Source organism: Leucoraja erinacea, chromosome 5 (assembly GCF_028641065.1).
Source record: "Leucoraja erinacea ecotype New England chromosome 5, Leri_hhj_1, whole genome shotgun sequence".
Taxonomy (NCBI): Eukaryota; Metazoa; Chordata; class Chondrichthyes; order Rajiformes; family Rajidae; genus Leucoraja; species Leucoraja erinaceus.
Genome location: NC_073381.1, coordinates 77,734,646 through 77,760,073, shown reverse-complemented (window position 1 = coordinate 77,760,073; position 25,428 = coordinate 77,734,646). Strand labels below are relative to the sequence as shown.

At 42.9% G+C, this 25,428-nt stretch overlaps 1 protein-coding gene across 1 annotated transcript in view; it reads right to left on the bottom strand.

Annotated features, from left to right (window-relative positions):
* The window catches only part of LOC129697442 (midasin-like), a 182,418-nt gene that overhangs the window by 130,430 nt on the left and 26,560 nt on the right, over window positions 1-25,428 (bottom strand). The window contains 10 exon segments of the mRNA XM_055636025.1: window positions 149-230; window positions 2,231-2,427; window positions 5,737-5,851; window positions 7,418-7,521; window positions 9,713-9,844; window positions 10,689-10,898; window positions 11,583-11,775; window positions 14,174-14,281; window positions 16,322-16,546; window positions 19,656-19,879. Of these exon segments, the coding sequence (XP_055492000.1) occupies window positions 149-230; window positions 2,231-2,427; window positions 5,737-5,851; window positions 7,418-7,521; window positions 9,713-9,844; window positions 10,689-10,898; window positions 11,583-11,775; window positions 14,174-14,281; window positions 16,322-16,546; window positions 19,656-19,879 (1,590 nt within the window).

Sequence of the window (25,428 nt, the reverse complement as noted above, 5' to 3'; positions counted from 1 at the left end):
AGACTAAAGAAATTGGAAAGCAAACAAAATCTAATTCCAGTCATAATATGGAGAACGTGAACTTGTGCTTTAAGATCACCGATTAAAAATACTTCTGATGTAGACATATTGCAAACATTTGTATTGTGCTAATTCACCTCCTCCTTACCTCGTGGAAAATGCAGAGAGCAGTGGAAGATGATGTCCCATCAAAGTTAGGAATTATTCTCTCACACCATTTCAGTAAATCTCTGGTTAAAATAAAAAAGTAAAGAGTAAGCAAAGTAAGCAATGAATTATATTAGCCATGTGCCCAGTCTTTCTGTATCCATGGTCAGGGCTCCAAGATTTGTAAATAACATACATATGGTACCAGATGTAGTGCTACCATTCAGGTTATCACTAAGATTTTGGCAATGGTGAACATCACAATAATGAAGAGATTTTGCTCACAACCTCATTACAATATTATTAATAAAATCATTGAATTGGAGACAAACAAATCCAAAAAAAGATTCAAAACATAATGCCCGAGGAATGACAAGTGCAGATTCAATTACAACTTCTTGAGTAGTACGGATGTCAGGGGTAATGGGCAGAAGTCAGGAGAATGGGTTTAGAAGGGAGGGGTTGATCAGCCATGATTGAAAAGCGGAGTAGACATGATGGACCGAATGGCCTAATTCTGCTCCTATCACTTATGACCTTTTGACTTCCAATAAGGATTTGGATAATAGTCTTCAAATGAATAAATTGTATAACTATGAAGAAAAAGATTAGGACAAAATCGTTCAAATGATTCACCATTACACAATGTGCAAACAGCCTTCTCTTGTGCCATGTCATTCTTTCACACTACATTTTAATGGCACAAACCACCACCCGATTTACGTTCTCCCATCTCCCCTCAACCTCCTTTCCCACACACAAAAAGAAAAATCGTGTTCAGATGCCCAAGACATGAATACAATCAAGACAAACCACAAAGTAATTATTAAGATGGATAAAGCGAGACATCTGCATGCACCAAAGTCAAAATGTACAGAAAAACACTTTAGCGAAACTAAAGTTAAACCAGATTCCACGATAGCAGTATAATAATTCAACAACTCTGGATAAATATCTAAAGGGCCTGTCCCACGAGCATGCGACTCCATGCGGCAAGCGCGGCCTAACATGGTCGCTTGAGCCGTACGGCCTCGCGGGGCCGGTCCCACTTCGATCGCCGGAGCCGTATGGAGTTGTGCGGAGCTGGTCCCGATATCGCGCGGGGCTCCAAAAAATTAACCGTGTTCAAAAATTCCGCGCGGCAACGGCCTGCCAGCCTGCAGCCGCCTCGACGCCGTACGCAGCCGCCTCGACGGGCATACGCAGCGTCTTGACTTCGCTCGAACTTCACGTCACTCACTCGACCTCCGCGCGGACCCCACTTCCGGTTTGGTCGTGTTTGCCGCATGCAGGTCGCATGCTCGTGGGACAGGCCCTTTAGCGAATGCTTCCAACCCACTGGCTGATCAGCATACAATTTTAGGAAAATAGAAAGAATAGCAATGTGTCCAAGAGCAAATCATTATCAAAATATACTTCAGAATTTAAAAAGGACAGTTTAAATCTTAGGACCAGGATCACATTATTTATAGTCACTCACTCACATACAATATTCTTCAATCATCTGCACAAAGGAGTACCTTTCATCCATTTCCCAACACTGACAAATTTTGATTTTAAACGTGAACTGGGTTAAACAATATCGGTGGTGTTAGATATTATTTTGCAGGCAGGAGCAGTAAATACTTCTACCTCGAAGAAGGTTACAATTATAGTTGCAAAACAATGGCACGTTCAGAATGTTGACACATGGCAATGAATATTTGGTCCCCTGAGAACAGAGGACCAAAGTTCTTCTGTTTTAAATCATTTAGGAGTGACACAGTGGCGCAGCAGTAGAGTTGCCGCTTTACAGCGCTTGCGGCGCTGGCGACCTGGGATCGATCCCGACTACAGGTGCTGTCTGTACGGAGTTTGTACGTACTCCCTGTGACCACGTGGGTTTTGTCCAAGATCTTCGGTTTCCTCCCACACTACTAAGATGTGAAGGTTTGTAGGTTAATTGGCTTGGTATAAGTTTAAATAAATTGGCCCTAGATGAGTGTAGGAGAGAGTTAATGTGCGGTGATTGCTGGTCAGTGCGGACGCGGTGGGCCGAAGGTCCTGTTTCCGCGCTGTATCGCTAAACTAAACTAATGCAAACCTTAAAGATAATCCTCTTCCCTCAAGGCAGAAGTCTTTCTCTTCAGGTTTTGCCGCACAATCAACTGATTCAATATTTTCGCGATTTCCAGCCAAATTGATTTTCAATTCTTGATGTTTCTTGCCAGTTAGTTGGCAGTAAATGCCCAAAAGTCGGTCTATCACCATTTCTAGGCTTGGATACTGGTTCACTAACACCTATAAAATAAGAAAGTGTCATTATATTTGCCATTTCATTGCCTAAGATCAAGATGGATACATTTTAATACCAGGAAAACATTTTCCAAAATGTTTCCATGGATCTGAACATCATTTATTATAATAAATAATAAAACTGAAATACAACTGGAGCAGAAAAAGACACAAAGTGCTGGAGTAACACAGTGGGTTAGGCAACATCCTGGAGAATATGGACAGGTGAAGTTTCGGGTCTGAAACTTTCTTCAGACTCGAACAATACATTTAATATTGCAAGTAACTCCCAGGCTGTTTTTAAACCCACAACACTACCGAGTTGAGTTTAGTTTATTGTCACGTGCACTGATATACAGTGAAATGCTTTTGTTGCATGCCAACCAGTCTGCGGAAAGACAATACACGTTCATAATAGGGCCATCCACAGTATCCATGATAAAGGGAATAAGTTTGGGCATGGTAATATTCCTTTTATTTAGTTGCTTTTTCCAAAATAATACAAATAATACACGAATGCACAATTCGTATTTGAAAACAGATAAAAGAGCAATTAGAATCTAGTTCAGCAGTAAAGTTTCACATGACAACAGTTAAAGCGACTATTTTAGCTACATACCACATCCAACTACAGCAAGTGCTGCACATGGGACATCATGTTGCAATTTACAACGTGATTTGGAGCAATGTGCATAATGGCAATTCAGCTGGAATGAGTGCAGAAAAGAGTCATGAGGATGTTACCAAAATTGGAATGCTCGAGTCAAAGAGAGACTCGCTCTTTTTTTCCTTGCATCATTGAAGGAATGAAGTAGAGAAGATAGTTGGAAATTGGTACAGAAGTAGAGATTCACCGGGATGTTACCTGGGCTTGCAAACTTGAGTTACAGTGAGAGGTTGGAGAGTTTGCCATTTTATTCATTTGGAGCTTTGGAGGCTGAGTGGCCTTATCAAAGAGTACAAGATCATGAGGGACATGAATAAAGTCATTAAAAGGCTCAGCCTTTCCCCCCCAAGGGTGGAGGATTCCAAAACTAGAGGGCATAGGCTTAAAGAAGTGAGGGGAGAGCTTTAAGAGGGTCCTCAGGGACAATCCCTTCACTCAGAGGGTAGCCCGTATCTGGAATGAGCTTCCAGAAGAAACAGTGGATGCAAAAAACATTTGGACCGATACACTGATAGAAAAGGTTTTGTTTTGGTTTAGTTTAAAGCGAACAAATGATGATGTTAGCAGAATTCCAAAGACTCGAGACCTTAAGGAAAACAAATGCACCCTTATTTTTAAGTCGCCACTCCTACTTCTTGTTTCTCCCACGAGTGGAAACGTCTCTGCCACATGCATCCTTCCACTACCACTCAAAAATAAAGGCATTTTGCATACTTCCAAATGCCATCAGATCAAATCCTGGCCTGTGCACCCTTCCCTCAGGGCAAAATATCCATTCTAGGAATTAGTTGGAACACCTTACCAAACTGGTAACTTAGTTACTAACACTAACTTCCTTTTTTAAAGGCCAATACTATAATGAATGAATGAATAAGTTTGTTGGCCATGTATGTACACATGCAAGCAATTTGCCTTGGTGCTCCGCTCACAAGTAACAACACGACATACAGTAAACAATTAAGAATGAAACATTAATAATAAATCATTATAGTTTAAAGATGTGAATTTAAAAAATACCAGAGCAAAAGGAGGCTACAGACTTTTGGTTATTGATTAGAGCTACTGCTCGTGGGGAAAAAAAGCTGTTTTTATGTCTGGCTGTGGCGGCTTTGACAGTCCGGAGTCACCTTCCAGAATAAAGTGCTTCAAAGAGTTTGTGGCCAGGGTGAGAGGGGTCAGAGATGATTTTACCCGCTCAATTCTTGGCCCTTGCATTGTACAGTTTGTCAATGGGGGGGGAGGTTTGCAGTCAACAACCTTCTCAGATGATCAAACGATTCGCTGCAGCCTCTGGATGTTGTGCTTGGTGGCTGAGCCAAACCAGACCATGATGGAGAAGGAGAGGACAGACTCTACAATGGCCGTATAGAATTAGACCAACATTGTCTGTGGCAGATTGTGTTTCCTCAGCTGCCGGAGGAAGTACATCCTCTGTTGTGCCATTTTTACTGTGGAGTCGATGGTGGCCCCTCCATTTAAGGTCCTTGGAAATAATGGTTCCAAGGACCTTAAAAGACTCCACAGATCTGACTGTTGTGTTGTTGATGGTGAGTGGGGTGAGTGGGAGCTCTCCTAAAGCCTACTATCAATTCCACTGTCATAAGAGCATTGAGCTCCAGATTGTTGCGATGGCACCAGGATGCCAGCTGTGTCAATTCCTGTCTGTAGGCAGATTTCCCCCCATCCGAGATCGGTCCAATCAGGTTTGTGTCATCCGCAAACTTGAGAAGCTTGACAGAGGAGTCTGTGGAGGTGCAGTCATTGATGTAGAGAGAGTAAAGGAGAGGAGAGAGTATGCAGCCTTGCGGTGCTCCTATGCTGAAGGTCTGCGGGTCCGAGATGTGCTTTCCCAGCCTCACATGTTGCTTCCTGTCTGTCAGGAAGCTGATGATCCACCGACAGATGGTTCAGGCACAGTCAACTGGGAGAGTTTGGAGTGTAGTAGCTCTGGCACAATTGTGTTGAATGCAGAGCTAAAATCCACAAACAAAATCCTTGCATAGCCTGGCAGTCTAGGTGCTGGTGGATCTAGGATCATGAAGTTCAGGCTTAGGTTGACTGCATCATCCACTGATCTATTGGCCCGATATGCAAACTGCAGAGGGTCCAGCAGGGGTATTTAGTGATATTTTTCAGCTGGGATCTACCTCCTCAATTTCTATTGTTGGTGATGGAGAAATGGCCAGACTGATGTTGGGCAGCAAGGAGGGGGTGGGTTTGCAGACTGGAGTCAGGCTGTAAGTGGGTGTGCAGTGGTGATAGGGGGAGGGGGGGTGGGGGTAAGGGGAAGGGGTACCAGGGTTAAGTTTCTATTTATCGAACCTGCAGTAGAACTTGTTCAGGTTGTTGGTCAGATGACAATTGTCCAAGGAGTGGGGGCTTTTCCTCTTGTAGCTGGTGATTTCTTGTAAACCCAGCTAAACAAACTGTTTACTACTCCACTGTACACTGTTCACTGTACACCAGATGAAGTCACCTGTCCTTTTCCCTCTACAGATGCTGCCTGGCTTGCTGAGTTCTTCCAGCACTGTGTTTTACTCGACATTATAACATCAGAGGTTTTGTGGCTCCAAGGCCACAAACAAGACAAAAGCTGCCAAGGCATCAAATCAATAAACCAATGAAAACCGACCGTAAAGTAAACTCACTTCTTTTAATTCTGCTCTGTGCATATTATCCAACTGGATTTTGGTCCATAGTTTGTCCAACAAATTTGCATGACTGTTTTGTTGTCGGTACCAACCTACATTGCTACTGAACAACCTAAAAGGAGGTCAAATAGAAATTCAGCAATTTGTAGGTAAAGAAAAAAAATAGTTCCGTTTTTAGCACAATTTGGTTCTCTCTAATCATGTTCATTAGTATATGATTTCTAGCAACAAAACGCATGCATTTATGAGTACATATGTCTGGGTGGGTGTGGGTGTATGAGGTGGGGGTATGGGGGGTGGGGTATGGGTTGGGGGTGGATGTGGGGTGGGGTTGGGGGTATGGGTATGGGGGTATGGGTGGGGGTATGGGTTGGGGGCCATGGGTTGGGGGGGGGTATGGGTTGGGGGCCATGGGTTGGGGGCCATGGGTTGGGGGGCCATGGGTTGGGGGTATGGGTTGGGGGTATGGGTTGGGGGTAGGGTTGGGGGGTTGGGTTGGGGGCATGGGTTGGGGGCATGGGTTGGGGGCATGGGTTGGGGGGCATGGGTTGGGGGCATGGGTGGGGGCATGGGTGGGGGCCATGGGTTGGGGGCCATGGGTTGGGGGCCATGGGTTGGGGGCCATGGGTTGGGGGTATGGGGGGGGTATGGGTTGGGGGTATGGGGGGGGTATGGGTTGGGGGTATGGGTGGGGGTATGGGTTGGGTATGGGTATGGGGTTGGGGGTATGGGTTGGGGGTATGGGTTGGGGTATGGGTTGGGGGTATGGGTTGGGGGTATGGGTTGGGGGTATGGGTTGGGGGTATGGGTTGGGGGTATGGGTTGGGGGTATGGGTAGTGGTAGGGGTAGGGATGCTGTTAGTGATGCAGCATCCAACAACTCCAACGACCAGTGCTCAGTTGTGTCGCCTTGTGCATTACGTGCACTTTGCATGTTCCCCTCATGACTGCATCTATTTTCCTCCCATATTCCAAAGGTAGACTGGTTTACTGGTTACAGTAGGTGTTGAGCAGGAGAATCAGTGGGGTAGAGGATTTTTTGATGAACATGCAAGACAATATGTAACACTTGGAAATGGGATTACTCTCAGCTTGTAGTGATTTATGGGGACAAATGGCATGAAAAAGGAAATTATTCAAAAATAAACAGGCCTAGGAACAACTCATTAGTTTAAATTTGGACAGGGGAGTAAAATGTAATAAAAATTAAATGAAATTTCAATTAATTATAAGTACTATACGATAAAAGTACCCAGCGGTTTTATTTTCACTGTCAACTACATAGACCTTCAAGCAGAATGTATGGGTATCTGGGTATGTGTATTACAGGCTTGCTGCTAGATTTTCATTTTACAGAGCATTGAGCAACAATGAAAAACAAAAAAAATCAAGAGACTGCAGATGCTAGAATTTTGGGATGCAGAATTCCGGACGGACTCAGTGGGTCAGCTAGCATCAGTGGGGGAAATGGACAAACAGTCTGAAGAAAGGTTCTGGTCCGAAACATCTGTCCATGTCTCCCCACGGACGCTGCCCGACAGACCAAGTCCCTTATGCAGATGTTTTTCCCCTCATACTAGATATATTGCTCACTTTAGCCAATAGTCATCATCCAGTTTGTTGCATTAAAAAGATAATCAAGCCTAAACTACAAGTTATACTAGATTTGATACCAGACCTTCTTGTTGCAAAAAACTGAAATCCAGGTGCTGCTTTTATGCAATCACCATGTCCGGGAATTAAGAGCTCCCCAGTCTCCAGCAAAGGGATCAGCACAGATATCTGCAGGGTAGAAGGAAAAAAATGTAGTCAGTAGTGAGATGAATAGCTGAATGTGAAGCAGACTGATAAATGCATAACTTGGGTATTTTTAAAATGGAGATTGATAAGTTCTTGATTAGTAAGGATGTCAAAGGTTACAGGGAAAAAGCTGGAGAAGGGGGCAGCGAAAGAAAAATAGATCAGCCATGATTGGATGGTGGAGCAAACTCCATGTGCCGAATAGCCTAATGGGCCTATACCTCCTTAGGCGACTTTTTAGGCGACTGCAGGAGACTATGCAGTCGTCACATGGTCACCACATGTTCGCGCGTAGTTGCCGGGGAGTCGCCTTCATGGTCGCGAGGAGTTCCCGCATTCTGGGAACTAGTCACGGCCTCATTATGGTCACCGTGAATTTTTCAACGTTGAAAAATTAGCGGCGACTAGAATGAAGCCGCCATGGAGAGTAGCGAGAATTCTCGTGCCGTAGGTGGGTCGCCAGGAGGTCCTCGTGGGTTGACAGGATGTTGAAGGTTCTCGGAGGTTCTCGTAGCCGGTGCTGACCGGTGAATTTCGTTGGCTCATTGGGGAAAAAAAACGTAAGCAGTCGTTTTCAGAAGCAAGGATAACCGACCGTTAAATGTCCGCCGAGCTTCACAGCCGTGTATCTCTGGCTTATTAAAAGTTGGCTCGACTACATCACCCCCCCCCCCTCTTTTAAAGGACTGATCCTACACTGTGCTAAAGGACTTAATTACACACCAACCTGTGTTATCCGTCTTAATTGTGTGTGTGTGTGTGTGTGTGTGTGTGTGTGTGTGTGTGTGTGTGTGTGTGTGTGTGTGTGTGTGTGTGTACGCACAGTCGTCGCCAGTTCGCTGAAAAATTGCCTAAGTGGGACAGGTCCATTATACTTCTCCCATGTCTTATGGTCTACTTTCAACATTTATTTTTCTCCACATCTTATTTTCCTGCTGTAATTGAAAGGAAGCTTGCAGAGTGAAAGTTACATCCATCAGCTGTTTAGCTTCAAGATTGCAAAGGCCCACTAGTAATTCACTGGTTTATTGTTAAACCCAGGATGGGATACAAGCAATACAAGTTTATTGAGTTCAGTTTATCGTCATGTCATTTTTTGTTACTGTCAACTTTTGTTTGCGTGCTAACCAGTCAGCGGAAAGACAATACACGATTACAATCAAGCCATTCACAATGTACAGTTACATGATAAAGGGAATAACGTGAATAACACTTAGTGCAAGATAAAGCCCAATCAATAATAGTCTGAGGGACTCCAATCAAGTGGATAGTAGTTCAGGACTGCTCTCTAGTTGTTGGCAGAATGGTACAGTTGCCTGGTAACAGCTGGGAAGAAACTGTCCCTGAATCTGGAGGTGGGGAGAGGGTGTGGCCAGGAGTTGACTCGTACTTGATTATGCTGCTGGACTTGCCGAGGCAGCGTGAGGTATAAATTGAGCAAATGGAAGGGAGGTTGGTTTGTGTGATGGTCTGGTCTGCGTCCACAATTCTCTGCAATTTCTTGTGGTTTTGGATGGAGCTGTTCCCAAACCGTGCTGTCATTGCAAACAATCTAAAAAAAATGCCTGCGGCGAAAACGTTATCCTATCATGACAAATTAAATAAATTGGATATATACTCTTTGGATTTAAGAATGAGGGTGATCGTGTTCATGCAGAATTCCAAGGAGACATATATCAAGATGTTTTCACCAGTGGGAGAATCGCAAACAAGGGGAGATGGTTACAAGATTAAGGACAGCCATTTAACACTAATGCACATAGGAACTTGATCAGCTTCTGTGACAATCTCTGGAATTCTCTATCACAAAGGGTTACGCAGGCAAGATCAGTGAGTGGATGGGGAGGGGGAATAGGAAGAGAAAATAAATATTTTTAAAGATCGGATATTTGTGGGCTTTGGGGAACTGGCCCAGACGAGGATACAAGGCCTGAGGCAATCAGTCATGATTGTATTGAATGGCACAGCAGGCTTGAAGTGCTCATTTTTCTATTGCTCCTTTGATTCTTATAATCTAATGGTGTAAATTAATCCAAATTTTGCACACTTCGACGAAACCTCTTATCTTTTCACACCACTATAACTCCAGTTTACCCAACCTTGAAGTTAAAAAGCGCTCATTCTTAAAATCAAAACTTCCCCTTAACTCAAGTATAATAGAGGTAGTACATACAACATCTAGTGGTGCATAGTCAATGTCTTCCAGGAGAAGCCAATATCCATTCATCACAGCTTGAGTCAGTGATCCAGGCTGCCAAACAAACTCCCCAGGAACATCTGCACAGCGATACATTCCCAGCAACATCTATAAAATGTAGCAGCAATTTAAACAAAAGTAGTTCAGTGAGAGCAACTAAAATATGCAATTTTATATCCTTCCCAAGATTATTCATGAAAATGCAAAATTAAAAACACCAAGTACAAGTCGAACAATCCCCTTGTTTATGCATCTTCAAGGATCATCATCATCATCATCATTGTTGAAAACATCAATGGGCACGGTGCCTCACAATGCTATGTACGACAGTGATCGCAACTTCTACTGAAGTGTGGATGGCCGCTGGCTCGCTAGGAGCTCATCCGCCCTTTGACAGGTTTTGTTTTTGGTCCTGCTGGGGGTCCACAGCCCCCTCCTCATCTGGCAAACCAGGTTGGGAGACGGTTTAGTCGCCGACTATCCGTGGCAGGGGGAACTCCAACCCCCCCGACCTGACCTGACCTGAATCTTCAAGGAATGCCAATGAAATAGTTGAGAAAACTTTGTGATATCAGCAGATTGAAGAGACAAAATAAAGTCAAGATTTGGCTACCATAAGCACAACTTCAAAAAAAATAGGAAGACAAGTTATCTGCAAAAAAAAAAAACTGTTTTGCCAAATTCTATTTGCACAAGTCAATCAATCTTACAAATGTTATAAAACAACCTAATGACTTGCATAGAATTATTGGACTGTGCTGCAACATAAGATTCAACTCATGATCCACCCACAAAGTGGGCTGCCCATCACAACTAAGTAGAAGAGTTAGAAATCTATAGTTAAAAAATTGGATTAATTGTGTACTTCCATGGAGTCAGGCCATGGTTCACAAAAGCCAGAACTAAAATAAAAGAAAACCTCAACATTGACTCCGCATAAGTAAATTCACACCTTGCTGTCAGTCTGGTCTCCAAGTTGTACTTTCAAGAAGTCAGGAGCCTTCTGTCGACCCGTGACCGCTGCCAAATATTCTACTAATGCAGTTTTACCACAGCCAATTGGCCCTTCTAGCAACACTGCATTCTGGGACAACACCGCCATCGCCAGGTTCTGCAGGTAACTGTAGGTCGAAGCCACCAACACAAGCGACTTATTGATGCACTGCAGAGAAAGGATAAAATAAATAAATCACCAAAATAAGGTAAATCCCAAGAAGGGGAATCAAGAAATAAATGACATAGGTTTAAGGTGAGTGGAGAACAGGAGGGGGTGGGGGGGAGCAATTTTTTGATATTAAGTACATGGAGCAAGCTAAAACTAGAGGGCATTGGTTAAAGTTGAGACAGGAGAGATTTAAGAGGGACCACTCAGAGGGTAGTCTGTATCTGGAATGTGCTGCCAGAGTAAGCTGTAGAAGCACATACAATTACAACTTTTAAAATAAATGTGAACAGGTAAACAAAGAGTTTAGAGGACAATGAGCTAAATGGGACCAGCACAGGTGCCACCTTGGTTGGCATGGACCACAGGGGATGTTTCTGTTTTAATCATTATTAAAAGTTAAAATTGAAAAATTGTTGTTCCTTCAACAAAATAACAGAATGAGCAATCAGAAAACAGGAAAGAAGATTAAAAACATTGAGGGGACTGCAATTTAAAAAAAAGTATCTAGTCCATACCATAATGAGCTGCAGATATATAGCTGAAGTATACATTGATGAAGATGGCCACAAATATTCATTAATTTTCTGGTTATTTCCTGCCAGTAATTGTTACTTGTCAAGGCCTAATACAACCCCCACAATGGAATCAGTGTTCTTGTTAAAAAGACAAGTAAATGCCAACCTGGTCCTTTTGGGTGAGTTGGTTCCGTGGTAACACTATTCCACACACCACCACAACACTCTCAGACAAATCTCCAGACAACACGTGCCCTTGGGTATATTTTTGTTGTTTCTCTTTCTGCCAAAGACCAGTTTTAGAATTTGCCAGTACCAAGGCCTTCTCCACATTCAGCAACATGTCATCTTCCAATAATCTATGAAATAAAAAGGGAAGCAAAAATACGTTTCTCATCATAAACTGTTAATTGTGAATGTAAAGTGAGAGAAATAAGCAACACAAGCATGTTCTACAAAATAAATGACAACCATTTTGAAAATTCCTGTACAGAACGAGAGCTAAATATATATGGTGCAATTGTGTTCTATTTCTCCGTTTACGTTAATTGATATTTGTGCTGCCGATCCATAAATTAAACAAGAAAAAACAGGTACAATCCTCCTATGTCCTCATGACAAAGGAACGTGCGGCTGAAGTCCAGCTTAATAATAAAAAAATGAAGTGGGATTTATCTACATCACAGCCTTCTTCACAATTATCCAATACAATGGACAACTATCGTTTTCCCTTAGACGGTACCGCAAATCAAAGTGTACGAAGTTTACAAATCAGCATAATTTTTGTGGGGGAAAAGCAGCCTACTTTGCCAGCTTGCTGCACTACCAATTTTAAAAGCCTTATATTTGACAATCTTCATTGACCAAAGTCAGACCACAATGTGCTAAAGCAGCTAACCAATTAAAGGACAGTTTTCACCCTGGTCATTTCCTCTACTCCCCTCTCCCATCAGGCAGAAGAAACAAAAGTTTGAAAGCATGTGCCACCAGTGTTAGGGACAGTTTCTTCACGACTATCAGACTACTGAACACTGCACCTGCAAGCTAAGGCCTAGTACTGATCCCCCAACCAACGTCTCTGCAGATCTTGCACTTTTTAAAAAAATCTGCACTTTCTTTGTAACTGTAAGGCTTTAACACTGTAACACGATACTTGGTACTCTGGTGTTTTTCCATAAACCCATTCAAAAGCTTTTGAGTCAAGTTTTTGAAAAATGTAAAGTGTTCATTCAGTCCCCAATTCATAAAAGAATTTAGTTCATGCAAGGATTTAGAAGCCATTCAGCAGTTATAAGAAAGCTACTATTAAATTGAAATGTGAAATAAAACTGGAAACGCTGCAATAGTCCAATCAATGGTCATTGATCAGAAACATTAACAGCTTCTCTCTCTGGACAATAGACAATAGGTGTAGGAGTTGGCCATTCGGCCCTTCGAGCCAGCACCACCATTTAATGTGATCATGGCTGATCATCTCCAATCAGTATCCCGTTCCTGCCTTCTCCAAATATCCCCTGACTCCGCTATCTTTAAGAGCCCTATCTAGCTCTCTCTTGAAAGTATCCAGAGAACCAGCCTCCACCACCCTCTGAGGCAGAGAATTCCAGAGACTCACAACTCTCTGTGAGAAAAAGTGTTTCCTCGTCTTCGTTCTAAATGGCTTACCCTTATTCTTAAACTGTGGCCCCTAGTTCTGGACTCCCCCAACATTGGGAAAATGCTTCCAGCCTCTAGCGTGTCCAAACCCTTAATAATCTTACATGTTTCAATAAGATCCCCTCTCATCCTTCTAAACTCCAGAGTATACAATCCCAGCCGCACCATTCTCTAAGCATATGACAGTCCCGCCATCCCGGGAATTAACCTTGTGAACCTACGCTGCACTCCCTCAATAGCAAGAATGTCCTCCCTCAACTTAGGGGACTGAAACTGCACACAATACTCCAGGTGTGGTCTCATTAGGGCCCTATACCACTGCTGAAGGACCTCTTTGCTCCTATACTCAACTCCTCTTGTTATAAAGGCCAACATGCCATTCGCTTTCTTCACTGCCTACTGTACCAGCATGCTTACTTTCATTGACTGATGAATAAGGACCCCCAGATCCTGTTGTACTTCCCCTTTTCCCTTGACACCATTTAGATAGTAATCTGCCTTCCTGTTTTTGCTACCAAAGTGGATAACCGCACATTTATCCACATTAAACTGCATCTGCCATGCATCTGCCCACCCACTCAACCTGTCCAGGTCACCCTGCATTCTCATAGCATCTTCCTCACTGTTCACACAGCCGCCCATCTTTGTGTCATCTGCAAATTTGCTAATGTTACTTTGAATCCCTTCATCCAAATCATTGATGTATATTGTAAATAGCTGCGGTCCCAGCACCGAGTCTTGCAGTACCCCACCAGTCACTGCCTGCCATTCTGAAAGGGACCCGTTAATCCCTACTCTTTGTTTCCTGTCTGCTAACCAATTTTCTATCCATGTCAGCACTCTACCCCCAATACCATGTGCCCTAATTTTGCCCATTAATCTCCAATGCGGAACCTTATATAATGCTTTCTGAAAGACCAGGTACACTACATCCACTGGCTCTCCCTTGTCCATTGTCCCTTGTCCATTTTCCTAGTTACATCTTCAAAATATTCCAGAAGATTAGTCAAGGCATTTTTTGAGGATGCAACTAGGATAATGGAGCCAAACCAAGGAGTTTTTACAATATCTTTTGATTTAACTGTGAAGTGATTAGCTTACTGCAGTCTAAAATTTGTCAGGTCTTCTGTAGTGAGAATTTTTTTGAAGAAGTGGTTCTTTTGTTCATCACTCATGTTTGTTACAACTGCAAGACATCTTGCCGTATACCTGAAAGATGAAGAAAATGCACAAGGTCGTTATAATGTCAAAGAGAGCAGATAGTCTCAGTAAAAGGGCAAACAATTTTGTTTTGAACTCAAAGTATGCTCGTTGTTTCCCCGTAACAGCACCCCTTCCCCCCCCTTCCTATCCCTGAAGCTTACTTTGGATAACTTTTCTTTCTGAAAGAAATAGAAATACATATTTTGGAAATAAATATGAGAAAAAGAGAAAGTTGCAATTCGTAAACAAGAGAAACGCAGTACTGCCGGTTCTGGTTCACAAAGAAAGACACAAGGTGCTGGAGTAATTCATCAGGTCTGGCAGCATCTCTCCATATGTCAAACAATATTGTTTGGACAAAGTGTTTAGAAAAATATCACTATAGTTCTTTAAGTATTTTTTAATTTAAATGTCAAGGAAGAGAACAAAAAAAAGTGCATACCCTGGATTGTGCTCGGAATTTAGTCATTCATCCCAACACATTACATTTGTTTTCTCCCCTTCTGCAGTTCTTTTAGTACAGAGAAGCACCTGCAACTTTCAAATGTTTCAATGCTATATGGATATTCATGTACTTTCAGTATTTTTGACCAGTAAGGGGTTCGACAATGTGCCGCATGGTAGGCTGCTCTGGAAGGTTAGATCGCATGGGATCCAAGGAGAGATAGCTGAATGGATAGCAAATTGGCTCCATGGAAGGAAGCAGAGAGTAATGGTGGAAGGTTGCTTCTCAGACTAGATGCCTGTGACTAGTGGTGTGCCTCGGGGTTCAGTGCTGGGCACGTTACAGTTTGTCATCTACATCAATGAGAACATATAGGGAAAGATTAGCAAGTTTGCTGATGAAACAAAAGTTATTGGTTTTGCAGATAGTGAAGATGGTTGTGCACGATTGCAGCAGGATCAGGATCGATTGGCCAGGTGGGCAGAGGAATGGTCGATGGAATTTAATACAGAGAAGTGTGAGGTGGTGCATTTTGGGACGTCGAACAAGGGCCGGACCTACACAATCAATGGTAGGCATCTGGGTAGTGTTGTAGAGCAGAGGGATCCAGGAATACAGATGCATGGTCCCTTGAAGGTCGAGTCGCAGGTAGATAAGGTGGTCAAAAATGCTTTTGGCACTTTGGCCTTCATCAGTCAGAATATTGAGTATAGAAGTTGGGAGGTCATGTTGCAGTTGTACAAGACGTTGGTGAGACTGCATTTAGAATATTGTGCTCAGTTCTGGGCACCATGTTATAGGAAAGATGTTGTCAAGCTTGAAAGCGTTCAGAAAAGATTTACGAGGATGTTGCCAGGACTGGAGGGTGTGAGCTATAGGGAGAGGTTGAGTAGGCTGGGTCTCTATTCCATGGAGCACAGGAGGATGAGGGGAGATCTTATAGAGGTATACAAATTTATGAGTGATCGGTTAGATCGAGTCTTTTGCCCAGAGTAGGGGAATCGGGGACCAGAGGACATAGGTTCAAGGTGAAGGGGAAAAGATTTAATAGGAATCTGAGGGGTAACTTTTTCCACACAAAGGGTGGTGGGTGTATGGAACAAGCTGCCAGAGGAGGTAGTTGAGGCTGGGACTATCCCATCGTTCAAAAAACAGTTAGACAGGTACATGGATAGGACAGGTTTGGAGGGATATGGACCAAGCGCAGTCAAGTGGAACTAGTGCAGCTGGGACATTGTTGGCTGGTGTGGGCAATTTGGGCTGAAGGGCCTGTTTCCACATTGTATCACTCTATGACTCATAGTTTCAAAGCACTGGTTAAATCGGAAATATAAAAGGAAAGAACAGTTAAATGTAAAATGAAAAAAAAAAGTAAAATATAAAAAATACTTGAGTCAAGAAAAATTAATCCAGAAAGGATTAACACTGTGGTTTCATCATCAATCTGAAATGACTCAAAATTCTCTCTCCTATGATATTGTCTGATCTGTCAAGTACATAAAGGGAATTTTCACCCAATTTGCTGTTTCAATACAATTTCAGCACTGGAGGATTTTAAATGCTAATAATTTAACATAAATATATGGACTTTTTTGACGTACCAACGAACCAAGGCATCATGGCTTCCCAACAATGGAAGGCACACACTCCAATCCCATAATTGACTGAACATTATCCAGTTTTCCTTCAAGAATTTGCTCGCTGCGCACATGAGGTCTCGGAGTTTCATTCGCTTCCGACCATAGCGGACTGTATTGGAATCCGAACTCTCCAGAAACAATCTCTGAAAGACTGGCGGAGAATCCTTAAAGTACCTCAGGGCAAACCTTGAGAAAACAAGTATGTTACAGAAGTTACAAAATTATCGCTGGGTATTTGCCCAAATATATCCTGATATGAACAGCCTATGTAAGAATAATTATCAGAGGGACATGGGCAACAGATGCATCGAAACATCATTACCATCAAGCCACACGACACGCTGTCCTGTCAATGTATTATTATCTATTTCCACATTGCCGGGTCAAAAATCCTCAAATTCACGACCCATAGTAGAACACAATGTGCTGGATTAACTCAGAGGGTCAGGCATCATCTCTGGAGGACATGGGTAAGCAACATTTCAGGTCAGGAACCATCTTCAGACTGCAACTGCAGTTCCTTGCCTCTACAATCCCCTACCCATGACAGACTATAGCTGTTCAAACTAGTGAATCACTTTCATCTTATCAACAGAGATAGAGTATAGGCAATAAATGGTGGCATTTATGGCCTTTTAACCAAGATAGGATATTAAAAACCCCCCAAAATAATGGATCAATAAAATCTCTTGGCACACATTTGTTCCTTGGTACCGAGCTTGCTCCGTGATAAATCTCATTCTGTTGCACAGGTAGACACTTTTCCTCTGTTTAATATGATATAGCCAGAGGATTTGCGTATAGGAGCAGGGAGGTTCTACTGCAGTTGTACAGGGTCTTGGTGAGACCACACCTGGAGTATTGCGTGCAGTTTTGGTCTCCAAATCTGAGGAAGGACATTATTGCCATAGAGGGAGTGCAGAGAAGGTTCACCAGACTGATTCCTGGGATGTCAGGACTGTCTTATGAAGAAAGGCTGGATAGACTTGGTTTATACTCTCTAGAATTTAGGAGATTGAGAGGGGATCTTATAGAAACTTACAAAATTCTTAAGGGGTTGGACAGGCTAGATGCAGGAAGATTGTTCCCGATGTTGGGGAAGTCCAGGACAAGGGGTCACAGCTTAAGGATAAGGGGGAAATCCTTTAAAACCGAGATGAGGAGAACTTTTTTCACACAGAGAGTGGTGAATCTCTGGAACTCTCTGCCACAGAGGGTAGTTGAGGCCAGTTCATTGGCTATATTTAAGAGGGAGTTAGATGTGGCCCTTGTGGCCAAGGGGATCAGAGGGTATGGAGAGAAGGCAGGTACGGGATACCGAGTTGGATGATCAGCCATGATCATATAGAATGGCTCGAAGTGCCGAATGGCCTACTACTGCACCTAATTTCTATGTTTCTATGTTTCTATGAAAAAGACTGTTAAATGTTAGATTGGACGTGTTTGAATTATAGTGTAGAATTTGGGGTCGGAGAAAGGGTTAGTAAAAGAGACGATGTCTGATTCAACTCTCCCCAATTGTAGATATTGGAGATTATCTATGGCAGTGGTTCTTAACCTGGGGGTCGGGACCCCCATGGGGGGATCGTTTGGGGCTTTACCGGGAGACAGGAAGGGGTCAAAAATAACATATCCATTTGTTGAGTCCATTTTTAGGAACCCAACAAAGGGTACATAACACATACAGTATTTTGTTCGCATATGCATGTACATATGCCAAAAAGGTTAAGAATCACTGATCTATGGAATTGTCACGCTACAATACTGAGAGTTATATTCACGTTCACAAGTTATAGGGGTAGAATTAGACCATTTGACATATAGGGGTAGAAATAGACCTCAATAGACCATTGAGTCTACCCCGCCATTCAATCATGGCTGATCTCTCCCTCCTAATCCCATTTTCCAGTCTTCCCCCCCATTACCCTCGACACCTATTGCAATCAAGAATTTGTTTATCTCTGCCTTAAAAATATCCACTGCATTCTGTTTTTTTCCCCTTTGCTCAATCTGTTGTACTTGAGTTTTACAATTGCATTTATGCAAAACAAAGCTTTTCACAGTACCTCGGTACACATGACATTAATAAAGCTAAATCTATGAATGCTATTCCAAGTTGTCTCAATGTCTCTCATCACAAAGTGGCTTCACCTAGACATCACCCGATCACGATAGTTGGTATTTAAAGGGACTGGTGCTTTTATGTTGACAGTCTACCAACATTCATTTGAGGGCACATGAAAGATTACCTGGATGCTACAAAGGTAAATAAGACCCCAACTAGTAACGATTCATTTAATAAAACACAGGAAGAGAAAAATCATCTTAACTGATTTAGTTGAGTTTAGAGATATAGCATGGAAACAGGCCCTTCGGTCCACCAAGTCCACACTGACCAATTTAATTCAATTTCAATTTTATTTTTAATATGTTTTATTATTTATTTATTATTTATTTTTATTATTTTTCTTGTGATTTTTTTTTAACGATACTGCCTGTACGGGAAATTCATTTCGTTGTCTCAAAGTGAGGCAATGACAATAAAATTTGAATACAAGAATACAAGAATACCATCAAACACCCGTTTACACTCGGTGGCTCAGCACTTCAACTCCCCCTCCCACTCCGTCTCCGACCTCTCTGTCCTGGGTCTCCTCCATGGCCACAGCGAGCAGCACTGGAAATTGGAGGAACAGCACCTCATATTCCGTTTGGGGAGTCTGCATCCTGGGGGCATGAACATCGAATTCTCCCAATTTTGTTATTCCTTGCTGTCTCCTCCCCTTCCTCAGTCCCCCTGCTATCTCCTCCCATCCCCCCGCCTTCGGGCTCCTCCTCCTTTTTCCTTTCTTGTCCCCGCCCACGATCAGTCTGAAGAAGGGTTTCGGCCCGAAACGTTGCCTATTTCCTTCGCTCCATAGATGCTGCTGCACCCGCTGAGTTTTTCCAGCTTTTTTGTGTACCACCCGTTTACACTAGTTCTATGCTATCCCATTTTCGGATCCCTCCCATCACACAAGGGCCAATTTACAGAGGCCAATTAGCCTACAAACCTGCACGTGTTTAGGATGTGGGAGCAGATGGAGGAAAGCCACAGGGTTATAGGAAGAACGTGCAACTTCCACACACATAGCACCCGAGGTCAGAATCAGACCCGGTCTCTGGTGCTGTGAGGCAGCAGCTGATCTTTTGAGTTCTGTAACTTCACTCGTTAAAGTGCAGCTAATTACTTAACAAGTTAATGTACAATGCAGATCTTTACACGCAAACTAGTAAAGAAAGAGGGATGACTTACAAAATGACATCAGGGCTGATATCAATAAGCTTGCTCATTGCTACACATAACCGCTCGTGCAGGTCATGATTGAACACGGGCCCTTTGATCGCCTTCACGTTGCGTTCAAGAAGATCCAACAGCAGAGGCCTGAGATGGCGTCCGATCAGCAGTGTGCATTCCTTATCCAGCAACAGCTGAGCCAAGACATTGAGGATATACTGTCGATCCTGCTTGTTCCAAATCTGATTGAAAAACAAAATGTTTCTTGTTAGTCGTCGGTATTGTGTATTGTACAATGTGATCCTCAGGAAAAACACAAACCCAATATACTGCCAATCTACTGCCATACATCTAATCCCATTCTTCTGTCTCATTGGGCATCGGCCATAAGAACTAGTGCGCGGATTGGAATTAGAAAATAGCACCAAAACATGGCGCCTCTTGTAGACTATTTCTGTACAATGTGCTTAGGTTTGGCAATACTTTACTGGACTGTAAGAAAAAAATGTCACTGCGTATTTTCACATGTGACAATAAAAGCAGCATCATCATTCTTTCAGTTAAACAATTGCCTGGGTATTCCAATATTTTCAGCATTGGATATGATGAGTCAAGAGTGTTTAATTGTCATATGTAACGAAACAGAACAATGAAATTAGTTTAATTTATTATTATTATGGTCACGTGTACTGAGGTACAGTGAAAAGCTTTTTTGTTGCGTGCTATCCAGTCAGTGAAAAGACTATGCATGAATACAATTAAGTTGTCCACAGTATACAGATGCAAGATGAAGGGTATAATGTCTAGTGCAAGATAAAATCCAGTAAAGCCCAATTAAAGATAGTTTGAAAGTCTCCAATGGGGTAAATGGTAGCTCAGGACCGCTCTCTAATTGGTGAGAGGAAGGTTCAGTTGCCTGATAACAGCTGGAAAGAAACTGCCCCCAAAACTGGAGGTATGCATTTTCAAACTTCTGTACTTCTTGCCTAATGGGAGAGGGGAGATGTGGGAGTGATCGGTCCTTGATTATACAGGTGGCCCTGTCGAGGCAGCATGAAGTGTAGATCGAGTCAATGGAAGGGAGGTTGGTTTGCGTTCACAATTCTTACTTACAGCAGCATAACAGGTCTTTAAACACTGATAGCTCTGGCACATAACATTGGAAATTCAATGAGATTTTACAAGTGCATTAAGGGAAAGAGGGCGACTAAAGAGAGAATAGAGCCCCTCGGAAACCAAAGCAGTCATCGCCGTCTGGAGTTGAAGGAGATGAACAAGTCCTTATGAATATTTCTCCTCTGCTTACTGTGCAGAAAGATGTGAAGACTGGGGAACTTGCCACAATTAATGGATGTGTCTTGAGTTCAGTCAGTTTTGCAGTCAAGGAGGTGCTGAACATCTTCTGGCATATGAAGGTAGATAAATCTCCCAAGCCAGATCAAATATCTCCGAGGACATTGTGAGAAGCTGGAAAATAAATTGCAGGTGCCCTGACTGAGATTTATGAATCATCATTATATGGGTGAGTTGCCAGAAGGCTGGAGGGTAGCTAATGTTGTGCCTCCATTTAAGAAGGGTTGCAAGGAAAAGGTTGCATTTTTGGACAGCAAATCAGGGCAGGACCTTTACCATAATACATGTACATGATCCTTGAAAGTGGCATCACAGGTAGATAGAGAGGTCAAAGTTTTTTTCTACACACCAAGGGTGGCTGGTATATGGAACAAGCTTAAACAGGATGTAGCTGAGGCAGGTACTATCACAATGTTTAAAAGGAATTTGGACAGTTACATGGGTTGGATAGATTTAGAAGGATATGGGCCAAAGGCAGGTAGGTGGGGCTAGTAATAGATAGGGCACGTTGGGGGACATGGACAAGTTGGGCCGAAGGGCCTGTTTCCACACTGTATGACTTTACTCAAAAGATGTTTAATTGGGACATTTTGTATTCCTTCATCATTCTTCAAAAGAATATGCTTATGGTCTGAAAAGCCTGCTTATTTTATACAGGTTTATAATAGCAACATCTAGGTTCTTTGTTTCCTGGCTTTTGTCTCAATGGCCTTATCAACATGATATTGCCTTCAGTACAAAGAACCATCTCTACTCAGTCTACATCAATCCCAACTTCATAAAGCCTGCAGACAAAGGCAGCGCTGTTGTGGTCTGGTCTGTACCGTGCCGAGTCATCTCTTCATACCTACTCCATGACCATGACCTCACCAATGAACACCAGTCCTCCTTCTCCCCAAGCATCAGAAATCTCATCATTCCAGCAATCATCTTGAACCTAATAGCTCCTCAACCCTGATTGGCCTTTTCCATCTTCTACCCCAAATCCACAAACAGGACACCCAACAGGCCGAACATAGACACAAAATGCTGGAGTAACTCAGCGGGTCAGGCAGCATGTCTGGAGAAAAGGAATAGGTGATGTTTCAGGTTGAGACCCTTCTTCACGTCACCTATTCATTTTCTCCAAGGATGCTGCCTGACCCGCTGAGTTACTCCAACATTTTGTGTCTATCTTTGGTGTAAACCAGCATCTGCAGTTCCTTCCTACACAACCCTATTACACCCTTTGTTTCTGCTGCTCCTGCCCCACTGAATTAATCGCATTCTTTGACTATCTTCTTTCCCCTTGTGAAATCCATTCCCAACTACATTAGGGACATCTCCCCACCACTTCCAGGTTGGTAGAAGGGTTCTGACCGGAATCACCATTTCCCTTCACCGATGCTGCCTGACCCACTGGATTTCTCCAGTAGTTTGTTTTTGCTCAGCCCATTAGATACAGTTCCCTCCATAATGTTTGGGACAAAGACCCATCATTTATTTATTTGCCTCTGTACTCCACAATTTGAGATTTGTAATAGAAAAAAAATCACATGTGGTTAAAGTGCACATTGTCAGATCTTAATGAAGGCCATTTTTTATGCATTTTGGTTTCACCATGCAGAAATTACAGCAGTGTTTATACATCGTCCCCCCCATTTCAGGGCACCGTAATGTTTGGGACACAGCAATTTCATATAAATGAAAGTAGTCACGTTTAGTATTTAGTTGCATATCCTTTGCATGAAATGAGTGCTTGAAGTCTGCGATTCATGGACATCACTGTCTCATCTGGTGATGCTCTGCCAGGCCTGTATTGCAGCCATATTTAGCTTATGAATCGGAATCTGATCTGAATCTGATGCTTGTTTTGGGTGGCTTGTCCCCTTCAGTTTTCTCTTCAGCATATAAAAGGCATGCTCAATTGGGTTCAGATTGGGTGATTGCCTTGGCCAAAGAAAAATTAACCATTTTTTAGCTTTGAAAAACTCCTTTGTGCTTTAACAGTATGTTTGGGATCATTGTCTTGCTGTAGAATTAACTGCCGGACAATGAGTTTTGAGGCATTTGTTTGAACTTGAGCAGATAGGATGTGTCTATACACTTCAGAATTCATTATGCTACTACCATCAGCAGTTGTATCATCAATGAAGATAAGTGAGCCAGTACCTTCAGCAGCCATACATGCCCAGGCCATAACACCCCCCCACCACTGTGTTTCACAGATGCTTTGGATCTTGGGCAGTTCCTTCTCTCCTCCATACTTTGATCTTGCCATCACTCTGATATGTTAATCTTAGTCTCATCTGTCCACAAGACCTTTTTCCAGAACTGTGGTTGCTCTTTTAAATACTTCTTGGCTAACTGTAACCTCGGACAGGTGTTTGGGAAGTTTTCTTTTTTATATAGAGAATTCTTGTGTTATCAGTTGTGGAGGTCTTCCTTGGCCTGCCAGTTCCTTTGCAATTAGTAAGCTCACCAGTGCTCTCTTTGTTCTTAACGATGTTCCAAACAGTAAATTTTGGTAAGCCGGAGGTTTGGCTGATGTCTCTAACAGTTTCTCACTCATAATGGCTTCTTTGCCTTTCATTGGCACAACTTTGGTCCTCATGTTGATAAACAGCAATAAAAGTTTCCAAAGGTGATGCAAAGACTGGAGGAAAGTAGTTGCTGAGAGCTCTCTTATACCTGCATTAAGAAGGCATTTAAACACACCTGAGCAATTACAACCACCTGTGAAGTAATGTGTCCCAAACATTATGGTGCTCTGAAATGGGGGGGACTATCTATAAACACAGCTGTAATTTCTACATGGTGAAATGGCTTTTAATAAAATCTGATAATGAGCACTTTAATCACATGTTTAAGAAGGAACTGCAGATGCTGGAAAATCAAAGGTAGACAAAAATGCTGGAGAAACTCAGCGGGTGAGGCAGCATCTATGGAGCGAAGGAAATAAGACGTTTCCGGTCGAGACCCTTCTTCAGACCACATGTGATTTTTTTCTATTACAAATCTCAAATTGTGGAGTACTGAGGCCAATAAATGATGGGTTGTTGTCCCAAACATTATGGAGGGCACTGTACCTCTACTCTATAGAAACATTTCTGTACTCATTTGCTCCCCATGCTTTCATGTTTTGTACAAAATGCTGCCAGAGATCTTTCGAAATGATAAAATATACCAACACTCTGTTTTACTCTTTCTCCTTGCACCCAAGAGACAGCAAGAATTTTTGAGAAGGTCATCATTATCATGTAATAGACTACTCAATTCCCCTGGAGTAACTCAGCGGGACAGGCAGCATCTCTGGAGTAAAGGAATAGGTGACGTGAAGAAGGGTCTCAAGCCGAAACGTCACCCATTCCTTCTCTACAGAGATGCTGCCTGCGCCGCTGAGTAAGTCCGGCATGTTGTATCTACCTCCGATTTAAACCAGCATCTGCAGTTCTTTGTGTAGGAAAGATGCTGCAGTTCTTCACAGGGACACTTAAGTCAACACCTTTGCAGTGGCTCCCTGTCCTCTCTCATATTGCCACTCCCAGCATACGCAGAACGGAGAGGATGTTGAAAGATTGGTGCACCATCGAGGCTAACCCTGACTTTCCCATCCATGTTGACTTGACCAATCTGCCCAACATGGGCCTGATGTCCCGCAAGCCCTTCTGGTCTTCCATTAAATCCCTGAAAGACTGATTCCAAGACTGAGTGGCGCAGAGCCTGGAAAGATGCCAACACCAACAATGGAGAGGTCATCACAGACCCCACAGTGAAACTACTGGGTTTTGACCTCCATCGCAAGCAATGGCTAACCCTGAACAGAATCCGCACCCTCCATGCCAGAACAGCTCATTGCCAGCATAAGTGGGGGATGACAGACAGCCCTACTTGCGACTGCGGACATCCAGACCAAACCATCCCACACATCGTGAATGACTGCACAGTGAGGCTTTTCCCTGGTGGCATCAAAGTCATCCACTCAGCAACTGATGCTGTCCTGGCCTAGATGCCTACCCTTGATCTACAACTTTAGGCTGTGCACGCCATACACAAGAAGAAGCTGCTGCAGTTCTTTCCTACTCAATTCCCTTTATCACTATATTATGTTTACAAACCTTATCAAGCAATAACTATGATTGCAACAGAAAGTTAATACAACCCAACAGCCCAATTTTCAGTAGTCAAATATTCAAAAACAATATCTGAATCCTGGAAGTGTTAGAACCATGAAATAGAAAATACTGGAGCTATTTAGCAGGTTGATAGTTATCATGCATTTTTCCACTTGAAACTACTTTTACAAAATCTTTTCCTTTTTTCTAACGGTCTTCGAAACTAAACGGGCTGTTTTTCCTACTTTCAACACTGTGTGACCTACTGATCTGCCAGCATTTTGTTTTTAATTTTACATTCCATGTTCTCCAAAGATGCTGCCTGACCCACTGAGTTACTCCAG